This window comes from Pseudophryne corroboree, chromosome 4, assembly GCF_028390025.1.
Source record: "Pseudophryne corroboree isolate aPseCor3 chromosome 4, aPseCor3.hap2, whole genome shotgun sequence".
NCBI lineage: Eukaryota > Metazoa > Chordata > Amphibia > Anura > Myobatrachidae > Pseudophryne > Pseudophryne corroboree.
This window is the reverse complement of record NC_086447.1, coordinates 712,560,409-712,583,291: the sequence shown is the minus strand read 5'-3', so window position 1 is coordinate 712,583,291 and position 22,883 is coordinate 712,560,409. Positions and strand designations below refer to the sequence as shown.

At 41.3% G+C, this 22,883-nt stretch overlaps 1 protein-coding gene across 2 annotated transcripts in view; it reads right to left on the bottom strand.

Moving 5' to 3' along the window:
• Window positions 1-12,970: 12,970 nt before the first annotated feature.
• The window catches only part of CRIM1 (cysteine rich transmembrane BMP regulator 1), a 960,049-nt gene continuing 950,136 nt past the window's right edge, over window positions 12,971-22,883 (bottom strand). The window contains exon 17 of one of the 2 annotated variants that reach the window (XM_063917971.1): window positions 12,971-21,961. In XM_063917971.1, coding sequence (XP_063774041.1) covers window positions 21,785-21,961 — 177 coding nt within the window. In that variant the 3' untranslated portion in view covers window positions 12,971-21,784. The remainder of the gene's footprint in view (window positions 21,962-22,883) is intronic. The other variant, XM_063917972.1, reaches the window with a different exon arrangement.

Genomic DNA, 22,883 nt, shown 5'->3' with positions numbered 1-22,883 from the left:
ATTACTTCCTATGAGATGTTTTTTTACCTTTAAATCCTGGACAGCTGTAGATATCTTGTGTCCATGGCTTAACATTTATTTATAGCAACAAGGGTAATAAGGTTAGCAATCGAAAGTATTTGCTCTGTACCTAACAAGTGGATGTGCCTAGTAGGTGAATATGAACATCTATAACATGATGGGATTCCAAGTGAAAATAGTTTCTCCCACCATGTAGGGCATATTAGTTTACCCAGGGAAACAGTCATATATATAAGGCATTCAGTCCGTTTGAATTACACTTGTTTCTAAAAGAATAGAATCAGTGTCGGTTTTCCGCTGACTTCTGCTGCCTTCCCATGTGTGGGTGATTCCACAGTGAATGGGAAGTGAGAGAGTCGAGCGGCCGGCGCTGATATGAAGAAAGAAGGCGGCGTTTGCTACTGTTGTGGGCTGCGGGTCGGGTAATCCCTGGTAACCTTTAGGTCATTGCAGGGAAACGGGACCCGCTGCTCCTCAATGAGAGCACACCAGAATACCTGTCCGTAGATAAGTGTTGTGCTGGATGCGGACCGTGCAGCAGCGCTGCGGCTGGTCGGCGCGTGTTTCTCCTGGTGCCCGGGAACAGAGCCGTGTTCTCTGCACGGAGACTCCGTGTGACGTCACTGTGACGTTTGTTTGATTGAACGTACGTTTCACCCTAGGGGCAGGGCTTGTTCACCAGTGTTCCTGGTGAACAAGCCCTGCCCCTAGGGTGAAACGTACGTGAGTCTCCGTGCAGAGAACACGGCTCCGTTCCCGGGCATCAGGAGAAAAACGCGCCGACCAGCCGCAGCGCTGCTGCACAGTCCGCATCCAGCACAACACTTATCTACGGACAGGTATTCTGGTGTGCTCTCATTGAGGAGCAGCGGGTCCCGTTTCCCTGCAATGACCTAAAGGTTACCAGGGATTACCCGACCCGCAGCCCACAACAGTAGCAAACGCCACCTTCTTTCTTCATATCAGCGCCGGCCGCTCGACTCTCTCACCTCCCATTCACTGTGGAATCACCCACACATGGGAAGGCAGCAGAAGTCAGCGGAAAACCGACACTGATTCTATTCTTTTAGAAACAAGTGTAATTCAAACGGACTGAATGCCTTATATATATGACTGTTTCCCTGGGTAAACTAATATGCCCTACATGGTGGGAGAAACTATTTTCACTTGGAATCCCATCATGTTATAGATGTTCATATTCACCTACTAGGCACATCCACTTGTTAGGTACAGAGCAAATACTTTCGATTGCTAACCTTATTACCCTTGTTGCTATAAATAAATGTTAAGCCATGGACACAAGATATCTACAGCTGTCCAGGATTTAAAGGTAAAAAAAATCTCATAGGAAGTAATACTCGTACCTATGTGAACTATCAGATATTTGTACTCACTAAATAACCAGTGGTTAATCAATACCGTGATATATTTTGTGTAATTTGCACCTTTTGTCTTTTTCTCTGCTAACTCTATTAAGGGGTGTAGCAGATTGGGTTAACATCTCACATAAATTTTTAAACTAATCAAATTAAAATTATATAATTTTTAAACAATATCTTTTGTTATCAAATGAGTGCCCCCAAAAAGAGGTTTTCTTCTTTGTTGCCGTGGCTTCTTTTCCCGGCAAAAAAACCCTGTATAATATTTATCATTTCCTCCGGGGAGCAACGCCAACACCATTAATTATCTATGAATTATTCAAATTATTTGTTTATATGTTGGTCACTTACAATCAATCAATACTTAAACATTATAGCAGTGCAGGTATACCATACCTTTTGTTCCTAGAGTTAGGGTTGTAAAGGGAAACAAGAGTGACCAAATTATCTTCCAAAAGGCCAGTGAGGATGAGGTAATGCCAGCTTTTATTGACTAGTTGGGAATGCAATACAAAAAAAAGAGTTTAGGAAAAGAATGGCCATGCTGTTATGCTTAAAGGGACCATTAATAATAGCAATTAGCAGCAGAGTAAAACTGGGAGAGGTAGCACTGGCTTCACCACCCAAATTCCAAAGAACTAGGTAAACAAATTTGAGAGATGTATATAGCATATCAAGTAAAAGCATAGTAAATACACAATAGTTACAATAGAAACATAAAAATTAAATATAGAAAAAAGAAAACAGATAACCAACACAGTAACTCATGCATCCCTTAAGTAGCCACTGGCACAATTGGGGGCACACCCGGAAGGATGTTCAAAGTTCAGTGAGAACCAGAAAGCTGGATTCCATAAGTGAAATGGATGAACAGTCAGGTCTTGGACCACTCAGCTTGAGGAGGAAGAGTGATTCCTGGCAGAAGCCAGCAATTTAACAGAAATGTCCAAATGAGACAACAGCTTAATACCAGTGTCCAAGCTTGAAACTACCTAAGAGGAGCCCTCATATTTGATGATCAATTTCACTGGGAATCCCCACCTACACTGGATCTCAAGAGCAAAGAGCCATTCTGACAGGAACCAGTGATCTCCGTTTACCAATGGTCAGCACAGAGAAATCTGGGAAGAGTTGTAAGCCTACAAGACATCGGAATCTCCAGCGGATCTGGCGGCTTGAAGAACACTCTACTTACTCATGAAAAATGGACTTGAAGGAGAATGTCTCTGGGGAGAGAGGTAGAGAACAATCTAGGTCTAGGGAGACATTGAAGACGGTCAATGAGTAGATCTTTGTCATCCACATTTGGAATCAGCTAATGAAAGAGAGACATGGCATAATCTGAATTAGAAACAGAGTTTGGAATCCCCTGAATTTTAACATTATTTCTCCAGGAGCGATCCTTCATATCAGCCATCTTATCTTTAAATGCTTCCAGCTCAGATTGTTGGTGATCATAAGCATAAATGAGATCATTATGGGAAGCCATCAGTTCCTTCATTTTGAATTCAAAGTGGTCAGTACGTTATCCAATAGTGGAAAGTTCTGACTTGATGTCACACATAGCCACAGTAAGGACTTAAGTAAGGTCCATTTTAAAGGCCACTAAAACTTGGCACAAGGTTTGATAGTGAGAGGGAAATTGGAGTTCAGATCTACACCAGAATCCCACAGCAGGCCCACAGTACCACTTGGACCTGGGCTCCCTACAGTAGTAGGAACAGAGGTCTTGGTAGTGGGATGTGAGGTGCAAGCCACTTTCTGGCTAGGGAAAGTCACTGGAGGAGGGAGTGTCCCTTTGTATCTTTTGGAAGTCATAATAGAACACAAACAACAGAATGTACTGTTCAAATAGACAACCATATCATACTACAGATGAAGGGTCCCTGCAGATACAAGGAACTGTGTTGGTTCAGTCACATGAACAAGTAGATATGCATAAAGAACATGATTAGAGAGATGAGGAGAGTAGGTCACACCAACATCCTAATTCACAAGAGAACCTTTCAAGGGAGAGGCAGTGACAACCTAGAAAGCTCAGAATTACTGTGATCAGTGTAGAGAGAGTCTAGGCCCAGCCTTGTGGTTGTCATACCAGAGCACAGTGAGCAGGGCTAGAGGTGGCACTGGAGATATATACAGCACAAAGATAAAATCCAAAATGGCCGCCGGTACCCAGAAGATGAGAGCAGGAGGACAGAGGGAGACCCACAGCAGGAGAAGTAGCAGCAACCTGGTGGCAAAGGCACCATTCAGCCAGATTGTCCAGATAGCAGTGGGCCAGGAGACTGTCCAGACTGGCAGGGATCAGGCGAGCCTAGCCTCGGAGGACTGCAATAACCAGCTGTAGGGGAGCCACAGAAGATAAGTGGAGGGTGGGGAGGTGTCAGAGTAGGCAAGCGGTTACCAATGACAATGAGCGGGATTGGCCATCAGGGCATAAATTGAGGCTGCGGCTTCAGGTCTACTTCCCGGCTGGGGCTTTAGTACAGACCACACAGCACACAGGCATAAGCATTTGGCATACCCAGTGGACAGGTCCCAGGGCACCCCACACAGCACAGTGTGGCACTGTATAATACCTCAGTAGGGAGCAGTATAAGGGATAAAGCGGGAGCCCAGGGAAGATGCAACCTCTCCTCTCTTTGTTTTCAGTCTCAAAAATTTCATACTGGAAACTCTGGAGTACACTGAGTAGGACAAGCTCTGCCCTCCTTGAATGCACATCACTGCCCTGATGTAGAGACAAGTGCTTCCCACTTTTATAAAAAGTGGGCCCTTACTGTATATGAAATCTAGAACCTAGAAAGCTGTTTAGTTGTGAAATGGTGCGCCAGGATGCCGGGGGATTTCTTGCATGGCATGTCTCGTGCCTCACTGCCGGCTTGTGGTGCCTGTTGCTTGGTAGGTGGTTTTCTATAAAGGGGCGTGGTCATGGGTCCATGATTAGGCTTTAACCCCGGCAAATCATGCAAATCATTTTTGGATCGGGTGGGTGACACATGTTGTCTCATCTCCAAAGTGTGCCCTTTGATGGTGTTGAATCTGGTGACTGTGGCCTGTGCAGATTTGCTCGTGTTGCACAGAGAGTGATGGCATGTGTTTTGTGTTTTTCCTGTGGGGAGTGGTGTGTGTATTTTATTTTACTGGTGTATAAAGGAGCAATAACTTTAATGCAAAACTAACCTGGATTTGCATTAAATACTATTGCCCTTTTAAACCCTGCAACCAGAACTGCCAAAAAGTGGTGGCTTTGAAAAGTAATCTCTTTGTAAATATTTTTTTTTTTTTTTTTGAAAATTAGATTTTTATTGAGAGTTTATACAACACAAAATATAGAAAAATGGGGGGGGGGATACAGAAAGAAGAAAAGGGAACTGGGGGGGACGGACAAATACACAGATACAAGGCGGCTAGGCATTCCGCCTATAGAAAATTAACATGCGTACATAGACGTATATAAACACAGAAACATATATAAACGTATACTAGTCAGTAAGCAAATACAACAAACATTCGAGAATAAGAAAACGGAAGAGGATGTCAGGGGTCTATTGTGGTACCATGAGACCTATAAACACACCAGGAAGACCAGCGGAGCGAATGGTTCGTTTGGCAGTTGGAGAATGGTAAGCCGGCAGTCTCAAATTCGTAGTGAGATTCAACCGCTATTACAGTTGGAATTTGAGCCGTACGCCAATATTGAGCAATCAGTAATTTGGATGAAATCAGGATATGGCCTATCACATATTGATCGGTTGGAGTAATATAACCTGGGGATATATGAAGGAGGGCCAATTTAGGTAGTGGGACGATACGGAAACCTAATACATTAGAAATAAGAGTAAATATCGCTGACCAAAAATTTGTGAGAGCTGGGCAGGACCAAAACGTATGGAGCAAAGTACCAACATTATTACAATTGCGCCAACACATGTTGGAGCTGGACGGCCAAATGGAATGGAGTCTGGATGGGGTTAGATATAGGCGATGGAGAAGCTTGTAAAAAAGTTCCACATGGGACATACATCTAGATGAATGAAAACACGTATAAAATACCCCCCGCCATTCATCTTCAGAAATCGTGCAAACAAGATCTGTCTCCCATTTCCTCAGAGAGTTCAGTTTCAGGGGGGAGTAGAGACCAATTATGAAATTGTACCAGCGACTTATACCGCCTTTAGTATCGGTCCTATCCAGTAACACTCGCAAATGTTTAGGGAGGGGGGAAACTCCGTGGGGAGTCGGTGTAACACTATGGAGCCAGTGACGCAGTTGTAAATATTTGTAGAAATCCCTTTGTGGAAGGGAGAATTTAGATTGGAGCTGACTAAACTGTAAAAGGGCATTATCCTTGAATGCTCCGCCAAGCGAGGACAGGCCATGGGATACCCATACATCTAAGTTTAAATTCGGGATGAGGGAGGCTACACCAATTAGAGACAAGTCCGTCGTTGGAAGATGGACATCCTTCATTTAGAGACCAGTTCAAGCCATGCCTTACGTGCTGATAACGCCACAGCGGAGCGTGACACAAAACACAGACCCTCCGAATCCGGGAGCCTTAATACATCAGCTAATGGGAGCGGGGAGACTAAGCCCCTTTCTAGAAGAACCCAGGGTTTGGGGACATCTTCAACCATCCAAGCACCGGTTTGGGAAAGGATACATGCTATATGATAGGACCGAATATCAGGGAATGCTAACCCCCCTTCTGACTTGGGGAGTGACAGTGTGGTCCGGGCTAATCTGGGTTTTTTCCCCTTCCAGACATATTGAACAAACGCTGAGTTAAATTTAGCATATAAGACTTTAGGAATCAAAATCGGAATCGTCCTAAACAGATACAATAACTTGGGGAGTACCATCATTTTTAAAGCCGCAATGCGGCCCATCCAGGTCACGTGATACATCATCCAGTCAGACAATAACAGGGAAATGTTACGTAGGAGGGGCAAATAATTACTGGATACAAGGTCCGAGACCCTCGGAGTAATCTGGATCCCCAGATATTTTATACTCCTATCCTGCCAGGCATAATCATATTGAGCTTTCAACAAATGTAATTGAGTTGGAGGGAGATTAATTGGCAATGCCTCCGTTTTGGAGGCATTCAACTTATAGTATGAGACCGAGGAATACTCCTCTAAAATCAGTTGTAGCTGTCGTAGTGATGTGTCTGGATTTATCAAAGTAAGGAGGACATCATCAGCAAACAGGCTAATTTTGTACTCACGGCCATGAACGACTGGACCTTGCACTGATCTGTTGGATCGAATAGCCTCCGCCAGGGGTTCTATCGCCAGCGCGAAGACCAACGGGGATAATGGACAACCCTGACGTGTGCCATTGGTAATTTGGAACGTAGAAGAGAGGATACCGTTCACGAAAACTCTGGCCGTTGGGCTCGAGTAAAGTGCTGTTATAGAGGAAAGAGCCCTGCCCCCTATTCCCAGCTTCCCGAGGACCGCAAAGAGATATCCCCAGTGAAGCCTATCAAATGCCTTCTCCGCGTCCAGCGAAAGCAAAATGAGCGGCCGCGAGGACGCGGAGGAGGCATCCAACACATCAATGATCCTCCTGGTACTATCTGGGGCCTGTCTGCCCTGAACAAACCCGACCTGATCACACTTCACCAGAGTAGGGACTAGAGGGTTTAGCCTATTTGCTATCAACTTCGCATAGATCTTCACATCAATATTGAGGAGGGCTATCGGGCGGTAGTTGGCCACCAAAGCCGGGTTTTTTCCCTGTTTAGGGAAAGTGACAATCCTAGCTTCCAGCATTTCCGAGGGAAAGGTCCCTAATGCAGAGGCCTCATTAAAAACCGGAATAAGCACCGGGATTAACATCTCCTGGAAGCGAGTATAGAACCTATTAATATAGCCATCCGGGCCAGGGGCTTTATCCACAGGGAGGGCTTTAATAACCCGTCGAAGTTCACCTTCTGACCAGGGGAGCGACAGGGATTGAAGATCTGATGGCTTTAGACGTGGAAGGGACAATTTGTCTAAGAATGCATCAATGTCCGCAGGTGTTGGTTGAGGGGTCATAGGGTCGTTCTTTAAGTTATACAGAGAAGCATAATATGTGGCAAAGGCTGATGCTATGTCCACCGGGTTTGTCACTTTTGTGCCGTGCAGATTATTAATTACCTTCACCCTATCCCTCACCGTTTTCGCTCTCAGTTTCCTGGCTAGCAATCTGCCTGCTCTATCACCCTGTACATAAATTCGTTGTTTCAATCTAAACATATTCTTGTAAACCTCTGCCAGCGCGAGAACGTTCCACTCCTCCCTAACCTTAAGAAGTTCCTGGTAGAGGGATTTATCTGAGGGGGCAGATTTGAGCCTGTTCTCGAGAACCGCCAACCTATTCTCCACGTCCTTCTGGAAGGCCTCCCTTTGCTTGCGCAGCCGGGCTGACGCTTGTATTGCTGACCCGCGGAGAACCGCTTTGAGAGCACACCAGTGCGTAAAGACAGACGTGTCGGCCGGATCGTTAGTGGCTAGGTACATGGTGAGTGTTTGAGCAATGGAGTCCCTGGTCTCTTTATTGGAAAGGAGATGGTCGCCGAGACGCCATGGACTAGGCGGAGATCTATATGAAGAAGGATCCCATCTAAGGAATAGGGCGGAATGATCGGACCATGTAACTGGCAGGATAGTAGCTTTTTTAATCTGTTGGAGGGTCCATTTATCCGAGAACATCAGATCGATCCTGGAGAACGATCTATGTACCGGAGAATAAAAGGTATAGTCCCTACCGGTGGGGTTTTTGGCTCTCCAGACATCGTACAATTCGTATTCGTGGGTTAAATGTCTAAACGCTGCGGAATGATCACATTTAGATAAAGCTTTCGGGTGACGGTGCTTGGATGTTTTATCTAAGGTTGGATCGAGCACCATATTGAAGTCTCCTAAAAGAAGCAACGATCCCGTTAGGCAGGATTGGAGGACGTTACAGAATTTCCGGAGAAAGGGGATCTGTTTGGAGTTGGGGGCATAGACTACTGCTAAGGCGACGGGTTTATCATCTAGCTTGCCTATCAGTGTCAAATACCTGCCATCGGAGTCAGAAAGTTGTTTAGTCAATATAAAATTACAGGATTTGGACAGTAAAATGGCCACCCCTGCCTTTTTACTCAGGCCATTGGACATGTAACATATCGGAAACTTATTATTATGAAACGTAGGGGGGGGAGGGGACATGAAGTGGGTTTCCTGTAGGGCGACAATGTGGGCTTTTAACTTAGCAAAGTGGGAAAGCGCTAGTTTTCGTTTATTCGGGGAGTTCAGACCCTTGACATTCAGAGAAAGAATATTAATCATTGGAAAACATAACAAAATTGCACCTCGACACTGACCAGTAATGAGAAACTAAAGCAGGAGCGTACATATGATCGCATGCAGAAAAACATATGTTAATACCTGTTACCTTGTGCTGTCGTGTAATAACCGTAAATTGAGAATAGGAGAAGGAAATGGGGAGGGGTAGAGCAAATAGGGAGAGAAGAGGGGTTAGAAAAAGGAGACAAACCATGCACCTTAGAGGTACAACCGTAGACCGCCAAAAGCGGCGGCACATTGGGGGAAGTGGCAGCCATAGCCGCCACCACCACTCTAAAAACAAAACACAAAACGGTAGGTACGGGATACCGTACAGCAGAAACTGGAATCACTCGGTGTCCCGCCCCCGACCAAATCACCTCGAGGACGGGACACCGAGAGAGACACATATTCATAAAACACATAGCCCAGCCTCTACTAACTGTTACATCAAAAGAAAAAAAAATAACACCCTGGTAATTTGGAGAACAGTTATTAAACAAACGAACCAGAAAATGAAGTACGAGTAGAAAAGGACCATGAATTTACTCACGTATACAGACCCTACATGAGGTGATAATGTCAATTGGAGTCTGTACTTCAGTTTGCCAATAAAAGTCTCTGTTTGACAGACTGGGACAACTCGGGTCTGCCCACGGAAATAGCTGGGCCATTAATCACAAGGGATAATGATAATCATGATGATTTACGTACAGTTGACCATTCTTGAGGTATTCCGGGTGCGTTCGGGCGGTCATTGGAGATCGCCTCCAAGTTCCAGGAGACCAGAACCCGGGAGCCTTCATCAGGAGAAGTGATGATCCGAGTGTTGCCATTTCGCCTGACAATCAGACGAGTGGGGAAACCCCAGCGGTACTGAATATTTGCCCTTCGGAGAGCTCTTGTGATTGGGGCAAAGGACCTCCTGAGTGCCAGCGTAGCCGCCGACAAGTCCCCAAAGACTTGAAGATCTCCCAGTATTGAGCCAGCACTATCCGTATTTCTTGCGGCTTGAAGAACCCGTTCTTTAACATGGAAATAATGGAACCGCATGAGAGTGTCTCTGGGTGCTTCCTTCGGGGCTGAACGCGCCTTGGGTAGTCGGTGGATACGATCAGAGCAGGAAATCTGAGAGATGATCTGTAGGTAATAATTTCGTGAAGAGATCAACAACAAACTCTGTTAATTCGGAATTTGATACAGTCTCCGGGATCCCTCTAATCTTCACATTATTCCGTCGCGATCTATCCTCAAGGTCCCCGACCTTACCACGGAGTGCCGTCACCTCCACTTGCAGGTCCTCATGTAGAGAAATGAGGTCGTTGTGGGATTTGACCACCTCTTCTAATTTGTGTTCTAGGTGGTCAGTTCGTTGACCCACCGCATCGACGGATTGCTGGCAGCCTTGTAGTGCTAGTTTAAATTCCTGCGAAATGTCCGATTTGAAGGAGGCTAGGAGCTGCTTCATTGCGCCAATCGTCAACGGGGCATCATCGCCCAATCCGGGTGCAGTGACTGAAGCCGACGGAGATGGGTCGGCAGGGCTATAACCTGCAGCAAGTGGTTTGGACGCCATATCTGTCATGGGCTTGCCCTTGCCTCCTTGTGATGAAGGCGACTGCTTGAAGAAGCTTACCGGGGGTACCCAGGATTAATCTTTCTGGCATTTAGGCGGCATTACGTCTCGGAGAAGGGAGAGATCCCTGGATGTTGGGCACAACAGACCCGGATATGGTGCTATGTCAGATGTGTTATCCCGCACCTGGAGTGTCACATTAAATATTTATAAACATATTGAGTGGTGGTGGCGTAAATACATCAATCTACCACGGGGGCATCACATCCGTTTGTCACGGCCGGTCTTGATGAGCCTGCGTCCACTGAGAACCAGCAGCTAGTTACGTATTATACACCAAACACACTGAGTGGGTAAGGCTTGCAATTGTAACCAGTGGCCACTAGATGGTGCCGTTTCAGCATGAAGTAAACTGATACAGAGAAGGGTGGTCGTTTCAGGATGGAGAGCTTCAAAATCTGCTATATAGTAGCCCCCAAAGGGGTGTCAGGGCCCTAACAGCGGTGGGGTGGTCCCAGACCCGGTCCAGGCATAGTCCAGTGTCTCCCACAGCACCCAGGTACTGTACCTCCGCCTGTCTGTCTGAAGCTGACACTGACAGGGGGATCCAAGATGGCCGCCGTCTCTCCTGTGAGAATGCCCTGCTGCTGCTGTCCTTCTCTGCCAGGCGCCCTCCGGGCTTATTACAGCAGGTGCCGCTCTGGGGGGGGTCTGGGGAGGCTCACAGGGTGAGCTGGAGGCTTGAGGAGGCAGGAGGAGGTCCCACGCCGCCTCCCGATGGAGCGTCCACGCCACGGAGCTCCGATCGCGGGTGCGGGAATCACGCGAGGCCCCGGCTTCCGGAGGTGTGTAGGCCGCAACCTGCGGGAACAGGCCGGGCTGTTCCCCGGCTCCGCAGCCCACAGCACCCGGCACAGGGGGTCCCCAGGGGTGGAGAGAGGGACGATTTTGGGGGTCACAGGCAGTATTGGCCCTATAAAAGAGTGCAAACGGGGAGCCCAGCAGATACACGTCTGCACTTCTCCACAGCTAGGCCATGCCCCCTGTAAATATTCTTAAAGTTCCTACCATCTATGAACCTCTTGACCCTGCAAAGTTATCTTTGCAATAGTACTTCATACTCCTTCTAGGGAACGCCCAATTTTATATTGGAATGGGCATGATTAAAAAAAAATATTATTCGCATTGGGTGATGTATCAATGTATATTGTATTGAGGAAAATGTATGTGGATGACAAATGGTTGGAAAGTTAATTGCTTTGCTGGAATGTACACAATAACACCAGAAGTCCAGCGACAAAATGCTAATAGCCCTAGAATCCTGTATGGAACAGTGATCAGAGGTTGGAGTTTGTGTATAACACAGCAGGGATCAAACCTACAAACCCAAAGACACATTGTCTACCAAGGTGTGAATCTTTCTTCCTGGGCTGGTGTATAACAGAGCTAGTTTGTTGACATAGGCCTGGTCTCCAGGCTACAAATAAGAGAATCCGCCCCCCTGCTTGAGTGACCCAGAGACCCCATAGCATAACAGCAGAATCAATCCATTTTGGTTTTGGAAGGGTTAAAAGGAATTCCAAGCGGTGGGGGCTGCGAGTGCGCTTGCATATGAGAAACACTCCAAAGATAGTGTTCATTGTCGTGAAGGGATCTATATGGTCATGATGGAAAAAAAAACAGGAAAATACTTCACTTCCATACCATCATTCGACACTACAGGTGATCTGAACTTGGTTTTCTTCTCTTTATTTTATTTCTTGAAATTATTACTTGTGTGACTATTTAAATTATTATACTATTGTAACTTTTTTTGTAACTATAAACTTTGAAGATATTCTTGAATCAAATACAATAATTCTAGTTCTGGTTCTGTGTTTTCTGAACCTGACCCAAACCCCCAAGTAGGCCTATGTTACCTATTTTTCAAATATAAATAATTTGCGGGTGAGAGCTGGAGCTTGCCTGGGCATTGTCTCAAATGTCACTTCAGCTGGTGGCAGTAACCGTGTTTATTAACTACATGTGGTGAGGTAATCAGAAAGTGTCACGGGCGTGTGGCAATTCTCAGGTTGTATCTGGAGAAGAGAGTTGTGACAATCTTTACACAGCACCCAGCCCTCAGTTTCGGTCACCCTGATGTTTTAGTGTAATTTCCGTTGATGCAAAAATGTTTATATACCATGTAATTGTCCTACATTGTCTTGCACTATAAATCAGTTTTTCTTGTTTTGTTTATGTACTTTGTTAGGTGCTGCGGAACCTTTGTGGTGTAATATAAGTAAAGGTTAATAATAATATTGTTTGCATCCCATTGGATTGATTGATGACCAAATTGGGTTGATTGATGAACAAATAATTCCAGAGTTCCTGAGATTTTGAATCCAGTCATCAATCCATCAATTATTTTAAAATCCATTTTAAAATAATTAATTATTATTATTATATTACATTATGTTTATTTTTTCCTTAGATGCCAAAAACACATTGTTGTGACCATGCATGAAAAGCAAGTATAGATACTTGTGAATATGTGTACATCACTGCCATATTAATATTTATACATCACTGCCATATTAAATCAACTTATATTTTATATCTCCTGTAGAGGCACTTGAAAAACAATGAAAGAATCAAACACATAAAACAAATAAATAAAGTCCACATATGAACAGAACATATTTTTTGTTTTATTATTGTGCTGCAAAGAGCCAAATTACAAGAAACTGTTTTACATTTTTTCATTTAAGTAAACAAGCAAATTGCGATTCTGCGGATAAAGTTCTAGTGCCATGTAAGCATCTATTTTATGTTTCTTTAGTAAATTAGATCGGCTTTCCTTTTACAAGAACACACCAGGAACTGAAGAAAAAGAGTGGATACAGCACATAGCAATAAAAAATACACCATTTTCCTATGATTTAAATGTATGGCATAAACTGCAACAAGTAAAACGAAATAAACAATATATAGCACTTGCAATTTGGGAATTTTTTTGTCATTTGTTGGGAATCAATATTGTTTTATATGACAGGTTGGAAATAGCAAAAAAATTATAATGGCGCCAGTTTATTTCCACACTGCTTGAATTGTGTAACCAGGTGAATTTGTTCAACTTTATCCTTTCTTATAAAGTGAAAATATTTTCCTTTCTTTTTAGGAACACATTTTGTTAACTTTCTCATTATGTTCAGATTTATAAATTAGGTAATTAGTACAATAAATTACTTATTTTAATTATTTATTATTTTTTCATTTTTTTATATATTTTTATTTTTTATTTTAATTCTTCAACAAATATCCAAGTATCTACAACAATACTTGGAAGCTTTTACAATACAAAGTACTTTTTTTTTTTTATTCATTTTTTTGTTTCTTTTTACCTTAAGCATATTGGGCATCTTTGCTATGCATGTTAGCAATTATTTCTGAGTATGTTAGCTATCATTGCAATGAATGCAAGAAACCACTGATGTATGCGAGTAATCATTGCTATGTATGTCAGCAGTCATTGCTACTTAGGACAGCAATCTACAGTATGTTAGCAAATAATCCAAAAATATGAAAATGATACACAAATGGACATTACTGTAAAGCTGGTAAAACTTTTTTGCTATAAATTTCAGTAAACATCCATCTTATTGTTAATATTCTGCTCCAATCCTAATTTGATATGGACACTGTATTGCGTGCTTAAAAGATATTTTGTGGCTCCAGTGGATTTCATTCGCTATAACAGCACAAGGTATCATAATTACTGGCACTGGTGAAGGACATCCTTAAATGTACAATAAGTTTAAAAATAAAAGGGACCCCCCAATCCACACAGTGGTGGGCACTCAACTGGGGGGTCTTCTTCTATGCTTGTGGAGTCCTAGTTTTTTAATTACTCCAGATTAAATAAGCCTATCCAGCTATTGACTTTATAGTCAGCAAGGTGATGTCCTGAAGCAGTAACGTGGCACCAGGAGGTACAAGATTTCACTCTGCTCTGATGAGCACTGCAATTAAATCAGGTTGCCCTTTAAATTATATTATGTATTATCGGTCATTAGAATAGCATACAAATATTATGGCATATCTTTACTTTTGCATTTCTGAATTATGCCAACAGTAGATGACACAGAGCATTAATATACCCACGTTAAATACTGCTTATGTAATAAATATACTAGTTAAATCTCTTATTAGCAATCAGCTGCAGAAAAACTAGTATATTATAAGGGTATACTGTTAAACCAAGTAGCATAAATAGAAATTAACACTAAAATATATCAGAAAGGCATATAGAAATGGCACTGACGAATATTTATATATGCCTTGAAGCCATTGTTGTAAATGAGAGATCAGAAACCTTCATTTTCTAAGTGATATCTTTGTCAGTCCCTCTTTATCCCCTTAGTTGGCCAGAGCGGATAGCAGTCTTGCATAAGCTCTATGGTTAATAGTGTTGCTGAAGGTGAACACAATAGAGAAGTAGAAACAATATTTCTGTTCTGTAACTTTTGCCACTTTTAAAGGGGAACTCCACCTGCAGATAATGCGGTTGTCCAAGCAGTTTATTTCCATAATCCTTAGATACAACATATCTGCTGTGTATATATAATTGTATCTAATGAACATATCTAATGCTGGGTACACACTTGTAGATATATCTGCAGATCAATTGATCATATATCTATGGATGGACCGGGCAGTGTGTTGAGCATACACACTGCCCGATCCATCGGGACTGACATCACAAACTGGGCGGGCATTTACATGTGCCTGCCCAGTTGTGCTGTCAATCACCGCCAGCGTCTGCAGCAAGTGTATGGACAGTCGGCTGACCGCCCGTACATGGAGCACGGTGCGCCAATATATCGTATATCGGCTGTGCTGCAGGGCCGCCGCGATATGTCTGTGAAAGACGGCATTCACAGACATATTGCTCCTGTACACTGGCTGATGGTCCTGCGATATATCGGATGTTCAATAGAACGGCCAATATATATGCCAGTGTGTACTGTGTACGCACCTTAAGCTTATCTTTTGCAGTACCCAAGCACTAAGAAAATTGGAGAAAAAAAAGTTGCCTGCTTTTCTCTGAAGGAGGGGCTTCCTTTAAATATCCTGCCAGCATATTCTGACTCAGTAGTATATAAAAATGCATGCAATGGTTTAATGGTAATACACAGAAGTTGGAGGAGATAGATGCAGCAGGATTCCTGTGCTGTAGTTTAAACAGATAATTCTACATATTGTTACATTAAGACCTAATGAAACAAGTTCATATATTGTTACAAATAGTTAACAGAGGTTATTTTTAGGTTGTCCAAATTAACAAATACATTCTTGTATATTGATTGTGACATATTGAGCATCCCATATAAAAATAAATAGCGTATATGGGAAAATAATATCATTATGGATTTTGAAGTCACTGAAACAGCATTAAAAATGAGTATTTAAGTTATACTTAATAAGCTTCCATACTTAGTATGAAAACAAAATCATACATCAACTGCAGCTAGAATAGAAATATACACAGACTGGCAAGCCTACAAACTTCATTTGGGTGATTAATACCAATTGAAGAACTGGATGAGTGGCCTCATAATTCTTTTCATATGCATTTGCAGGTGTTTAAAAAATTCTAATAAATTTACACTAAATGTAGTAAATGTAGCATACAGCAGTACAATCCATTGGAGATAAACTGCTCAGCAGGCCAACTGCTTGCTTGGAAGTCACAACTGTACTGATTGATATGGGTTACATAAGTGTTCACTGATTCTCTCACAGATTTTTTTAATTGTGTGTACGGTATATACATTAGTGTCAAGCTTAGCCTCCCATGATGAAACAGGTCAGTGCATATTTTATTTCTAAATAAAAATGTTTACAAAACCAATGCACAGACGTGACACCTTGCAAGGGTATAGGATAAGTTCTCATGAGATCTAGATTTAAAAAAAACCCTTTCTCAAATCAATGGTAATTTCTTCAATGGAAAAATGACATCGCATTACATTTACTGATATTTCAGAGTCGGGAGATGCAGAGGGTAGCTGTCCACCTAGAATAGATGTGGCTCTGTGACAATATCAATGGGGAAAGTTTGAAGAGATTTGAGGAAGAGGTACTGAGCAAGCTTACAGGGATTAAGCAGTTTTCCACCTTTGGGAGGCATTTGATTTGCCGGCTGATAAGATCCGGGCGCTCAGCATACCGGCGCCGGGATCCCAACAGCCGGCATACCGACAACTATTCTCAGCCTTGGGGTGTCCACGAGACCCCTGGAGGGAGAATAAATAGCGTTGCATGTGTAGCGTTCCACTGTGCCCGCAAGGGGCTCTTTTGCGCTCACTCCGCTGCCTGCATGCCGCCGGTCGGGATCCCGGTGCCAGTATGCTGGGCGCCAGATCCCAAGCGCTGGCATAACGTAGTAGACCCCCAACTTCATATGACTTTATGTTTAGGTGTACATACTTTCTGGCAACTTTTGATAAGTGCATTATTTTATCAGCCGTGAAGTTTATTCACGTTGCCCTGGCATACAACACAAAGCTGTTTTTTGTATTACAGCTGTATATAAGGCAATAAGAAGCCCAGAATTGTGTTGTAACACACAAGAAACAACATATTCAAAGCACAAGAAACATTAAAAAATTAATCTTTACTAGGACAGTATGAACGAATCGATAGATTAGTCATTTGAGTGTGGACAACCTCTGCAAATCTGCCAAACAACAGTTAATATAACCAGAATCTGTATTACAAGTGGCCAGGATTTGTCACTTACAACTGGACAGCTCAGAGCTAATAGTGCAATGCTAATTTCTGCATCTTATTGTGCATATTATTTGTGCAAAATGCACACTTAAGTTCACTACACCCAGATTACTGAGCTTCTCCAGTGCCTAACACGTATACAGTAGGTAAAAAGATTCCATTTTACTGCAGACAAAGGACGTTTTACTGTCTTCAGATGTACTGCTCATTTACTTGGTCTGTCCTTACTTCAAATCTGATATGCTTTTTTTTTTTTTATCTTGAGCTCCTTGAATGTTCAGATTGTCCCACTGAAAATATGGATTAATGCCCCCTCCACATTAGTATAAAACCAAGGCCTTTTGTGTATTGGGTAATCTCTGACTGTGCAACGTACAGCAGTCTTGCTTCATCTCTGCCACTTGAAGCTCCTTTCAATATGTTTGCAACGAGACATCATTTTTCTGTAGCTTCAAAGGGTTCCAAAGCAGTCAAGTGATGGAAAATTGCTCCTAACAAAGAGCTGGCCAATTATAAATGACCCTGAGTGTATTTTTATTCCAGGTATGAAGTAAGACATATGAAGTCACTCACTATACCTTTGCCAAAAATAAACAATAAGGCACAAAATAGTTACAATAGGCAGAAGGTTTTACTCAGTAAAAGTACAGCAATTTGCATACATACCTTGACTTGGGTTATGTCACCGATATAAAACTGCACCTTCTGAATATTATAGGGTGTTTTATATGCATATTGTTCCAATTAAAAAAACACAAAAAAAAAACCCCCAGAAATGTTATAAGGTTAAACCAAATAACTGTCATTTTCATTATTACCTCCACAAGCAACGTCTCCTTACATAACCTGAAAATCATTAAGACCTTTCTGAGGACATAAGAAGACTGACACACAATGAAAGTAAATATAGTAGCATATAAGTATAGAACAGTTCCGCCTCTGCCAACACACATTGGAAGCAGCCATTTTAAGACTGATACATGAGAACGTAACCAACAATACACCAGACACTAGTGACATGACTGAGGAACCGGGTATTAGTATACTGTTGGTCTATAAACTTACTGATATTGGTTTAACTCAGTAAATGCCTAACTACCCTGTATGTAGGTGACAGGTGAACTTTACAAGGACCATTGTAATTGAATCCACAATAAATTGTTCCTATAGCCAGGACCTTAAACTGATGAGACATGTCTATATACACTATATTTGAACATTGTTCAGGGGTTCTTAATCTGTGGGACATGACCATTAATTCCATTTAGCATGGATCTTCATGGTCCTCTTTTTTTTTTTACAATTATTGTGTATTACAAACTAATCTAATTCTTAGCTGTGTGTAGAAATTAGTACTTTGAAAAAGCCACAATTACCAATTTATAATATTGTTTAAGACAATATTTTCCTTTATAGATGACTGTAAAGTCATTAATTTCTAAGATGAAGCATGGGTTGTGAAGCGGATTCTTAGACATAAACTGGATACCAGAAGAAAAACAAAGCAAAACACAACAACAGGTTCGGAAATCCTACAGTAAAGTGTTCGTCCACACAAAAAAGAAAAAAAATGTTTTGGATTGCATGCAATGGGTTATGCTCCGTTCCCCAAATGTATTTGATAACTACTGCTAGCAGACCCTCTCTATACTCTAACATCTCACCATGTCTTGATACACCTCTCCTGTGTACTTTCAATTCCTTCTAATGCAATGTTCACATGGGGTAAGGGTGTGGATGAGCTTTTGGTCTGACAGAAACAGGTCAGCGGTTACAGTACAGAACAGACACCTTTAGACATTACTTGCATCAGGGACCCTGGAAGATCCAGTGAAAACACATATACTGTAAATTGAGGATTTTAGGTTGAGCAAAGTGAAGAGGAATCCATGTAATTACCTCAGAGGACTACAACAGTTCTGCCAATTGTTGGCTGTTACCAGCATTTAATAAAAACATGCTCATGGGATTAATGCTTTCAGTGAGTTTAAAGGAGTTTAATAGATGAAAATATGTCCCATAAAGAAGTTAATTTAATATACATGTTTATTTTGATGACACTTAAAGGTAAACCATATAAAAATACTATTTGTTCCTATCTGAAACAGCATTTGTAACACTCGGAAATATTCAAAACATGTCCATGGCTTGAAATTGTATGATCTATATTTCATCAACCTTTTTTCATTTCTAAGCAAAGCTACTGTACTTATTATCCAAAGTTCAAAGGCATTAGTGTACAAAAGGAAATATGATTTATTAAGCTCACAAAAAAAATCAGTGAACGTGCAGTTTGAAGAAATATATATTTCCATATGTGTACTGTTGTTATATAACTGTGTCTTGAGAATATACTTCCTATATTTTCCATTTCCTCTCTCCAGTGCACACCGCACCTACACAGAGCGTGGGCTGAATAATACATGTAGGCATTGTTCATACTTCACAACAGTTATGCTCAGATCACATGACATAATAAGCAGGTGGTGCCTTTACTTTCTTTATCAGCTGGACCTTCCTCTTAATATATAGCTCTATACATGAGGAAACATCTCAAGACTTCGATGGATTCCAGCCATGTGTATGTCTACAAGGAGTTGCACATCCCTTTCTTACAGGACTGACCAACACCATAAGCTCTGCAAGTTACATTTACCAGTAATATGGTTGAAATGCATTTCTTCCATGTTTTATTCAACTCAATGTCACCTCACAACACCTAAATACCAGGTTAATTTCCTGGACTCGTTTGGCAAAACAGAGACAACAGAAGTATATACTGTATAATAAATTAAAAAGCCCCTCCCTTCCCAACTCAGTATAGCAAATAGCAGGACTTTTGCTTATTGCTGAAGTCACTAGGGTTTTTAGGTTCACATGCACATGTACACACATTTACATAATGCATATGCACACAAACATATGTGAACCAGTAAAGAGACAAAAAAAAAACCCATACACACACACAAAATAAAAAAAGGAAAATAAAACAGTAGGTAGAATAGAAATGTCCGTGTCCCATTTGGAACTGACAAGCTGTTAAGCATCGGCATGGAATGCTGGTTTTAATGTGACTTTTATGGGTAAATTTCTCTTTCTTGGATAAAAATACATTCAAAAGAAAAAAAAAACACAGGAAATTTTATATATATATATATATATATATATATACACAAACACACAAATACTTTGTTGTTGTTTTAGCATAATATACATTTACATAAATATTTCTGTAACGCTAAAATTCAAAGAAGCATAATCTCTTCTTACTTTTTTTGTAACTTTGTTTTGATTTTTTTTTTCTTAAACTCGGCTTTGAAAAAAAGGTGCTTGAATACTATAAAGTTAAGCAACTCCCAAATAGGGTAGCGTTTTTTCTTATTTGCGCAACCTGTAACTTAAAACATCAACCAAAATTAGAAAAAAAACATAAAAGAAAAAAAGGAATAAAACAATGCTTTCCCCACCCTCCATTGTTTTTTGAAGCAGAACTTTTTTTTTTTCTTCTTTTTTTTTTTTTTTTTACCCAGCAAGCTAATGTCAATGGCTTCCTGGATTTCGGCAATATTGCCTACATCCATTGCCTCTCTAGTAACAAACATTTTAATAATATTATCAATCCTTCTCTTGGTAGCGCAAAAAATGCAACAAAAGTCACACACACACATTCACACACGCACACAAAAATAAAATAAAAAAAAAGATTCAACAACACCCCATTATAAAAGAAATATTTTGAACAGCATGGTGAAGGTCTTAAAATGTTCTACTTTAAATACTGCTCTCAGGAAAAAATAAAAATCCAGTGCTCAGATATAGATATATATATATATTTATATATGAAAAAACACCTACTAAGCCCTATGTAATTTTGTCTTAATCAAACTGGCCAATCAGCTAAAAAGGAAATAAAAATATTGAAAAGCAGCACATTCTATATTATTTCAGAACTGTAACCATCAGTTTTACTTTTCTGCAGTTATCATCAGTTCTTTGTTGTTATTTTTGTTGTTGTTGTTTGAATTGTACACGTGTACAGATCAACTTAGAAAGGAAAGAATGTTTTGCAGCTTAAACATGGCTGTGATTTGTACTGTAGCATCTTTAGTGTGCGACAATCTGTAGCATGAACTGTAAAGACCACTCCACTTTCAGCATTGTTTTTCCTGTTTTAAATGTATTTAGGATCTGAGATGCAGGAGAAGCCAATGTCTTAGATTGGGGTGCACTGACATTTTCACATCTGTGCATTACCAGGATAAGCCCATCTAACAACTTTTTGAAAATAAACTTAGTGCCCCCCCCCACACTTAAACATATTTGCCTTCTTCCTGTTTTCATTTAAGCTCTTGTGACCTCTCCTTTGTCGATACCCCAAACTGTCTTTCCTATCCACCCAAAAAAAAAAGAAAACGTTTCTACATCTATGTTACAAGCAGATACGCATAAGCCAGTTCTCCAAACTTTGGTTCTAAGAAAACACTTGGTCAGTTGTTACAAAGGGAAAGTGGGAATGTTTGTTTTGGCACATTGCAGGAGACAGGAGTCCATCTCAGAAGGTCCTGGCGGTACATGTCACACAATCCAATAAGCAAGTGCACGTTTCTAGTTTTTGTTTTGTTTTATGTAGCAGGCTTCAGTCTTTTTCCCGTCCTCTCGTCTGTTTTGATTTCCTTTCAAAAGGAAAATCCATGTCTGGGTGTTCCTTACACAGTTTGATAGAAATTATCTGCCTGCAGGTTGTTCTGTTTTTGCATACTGTAGAAGCCACTGTATCTAGAGTCTGGATCAGCCATTCTTAGCATCCTCTGTGAACTGTCCACTTGTACCATAGTTCCTTTCTTACAGTCCACATAAACCAGCTGGTTGTTCAGACAGGTTGGCTGTTTAAAACACACAAGAAAAGTCATTAATGGTCAACATTCTCAAAAAATACCCTGTTTACGGGTTTGTGGTGACTTTCATATATGACAGCTATGAAATTCTTCATCGATTATAGTAGTAACAGATAGAGAGAACATTTTCCATATCCATCCATAACCTTGATGCCATAATTAATTTGAGCCCTGAGAGTTGGCCTTAAAGCATAATTTCATACTAGCATTTAAGAACACAGCATTTTCCCATCCTGGATAACGAAACTTTAAATAATGTGACAAAAAGCTTTTTTTTGGGCACAAGCGGCTTCCCTGTCATAGGCAAATGCGGGGGGAGGGGGGTTCCAGTTTCCCGGAGACCCTCCTTACCCACAGTCTGGCCAGGAGCTACTGCATGCAGTATAAAGGGCGGACAGGATCTTCCTATCAAGTCGTGTGTGTGTGTGTGTGTGTGTGTGTGTGTGGATCTGCGTGCTCAATCATAAAACTACAGAGAGAATCCGGTGAGTGGCTTACCAAGATCATTAGGCCTGCATATGTCTGAACTACTGTTTTACATAAACTGCACTTTGTTTGTGGCCGACTATAGCTTGTTACATGCTAATTATCCTTCATGGGCCAACAACTGTGACTCTAAAATCAAATATTTGAAACCCCTCTCCAGAAATCCTGCATCTGCCACTGTGAACGTGAACGACTAAATATTCTCTGTAAAGTGTAATACAGTATGTGTAAAAATATAGTTCAGAAATAAATATAATTTAAAAAGAAAATATTTCCCATTGAGAAGGATTTATTTTCATTGACAATTATGAATGTTCAATTAAAAAACGTGCATTACTTATACTGAACGAAGCAATTTTTTGCAAATGTAAAAAAAGTAATTTCTTATGGCTTTGGTTATGTATGGAGGAGGTTTAATGCGGGC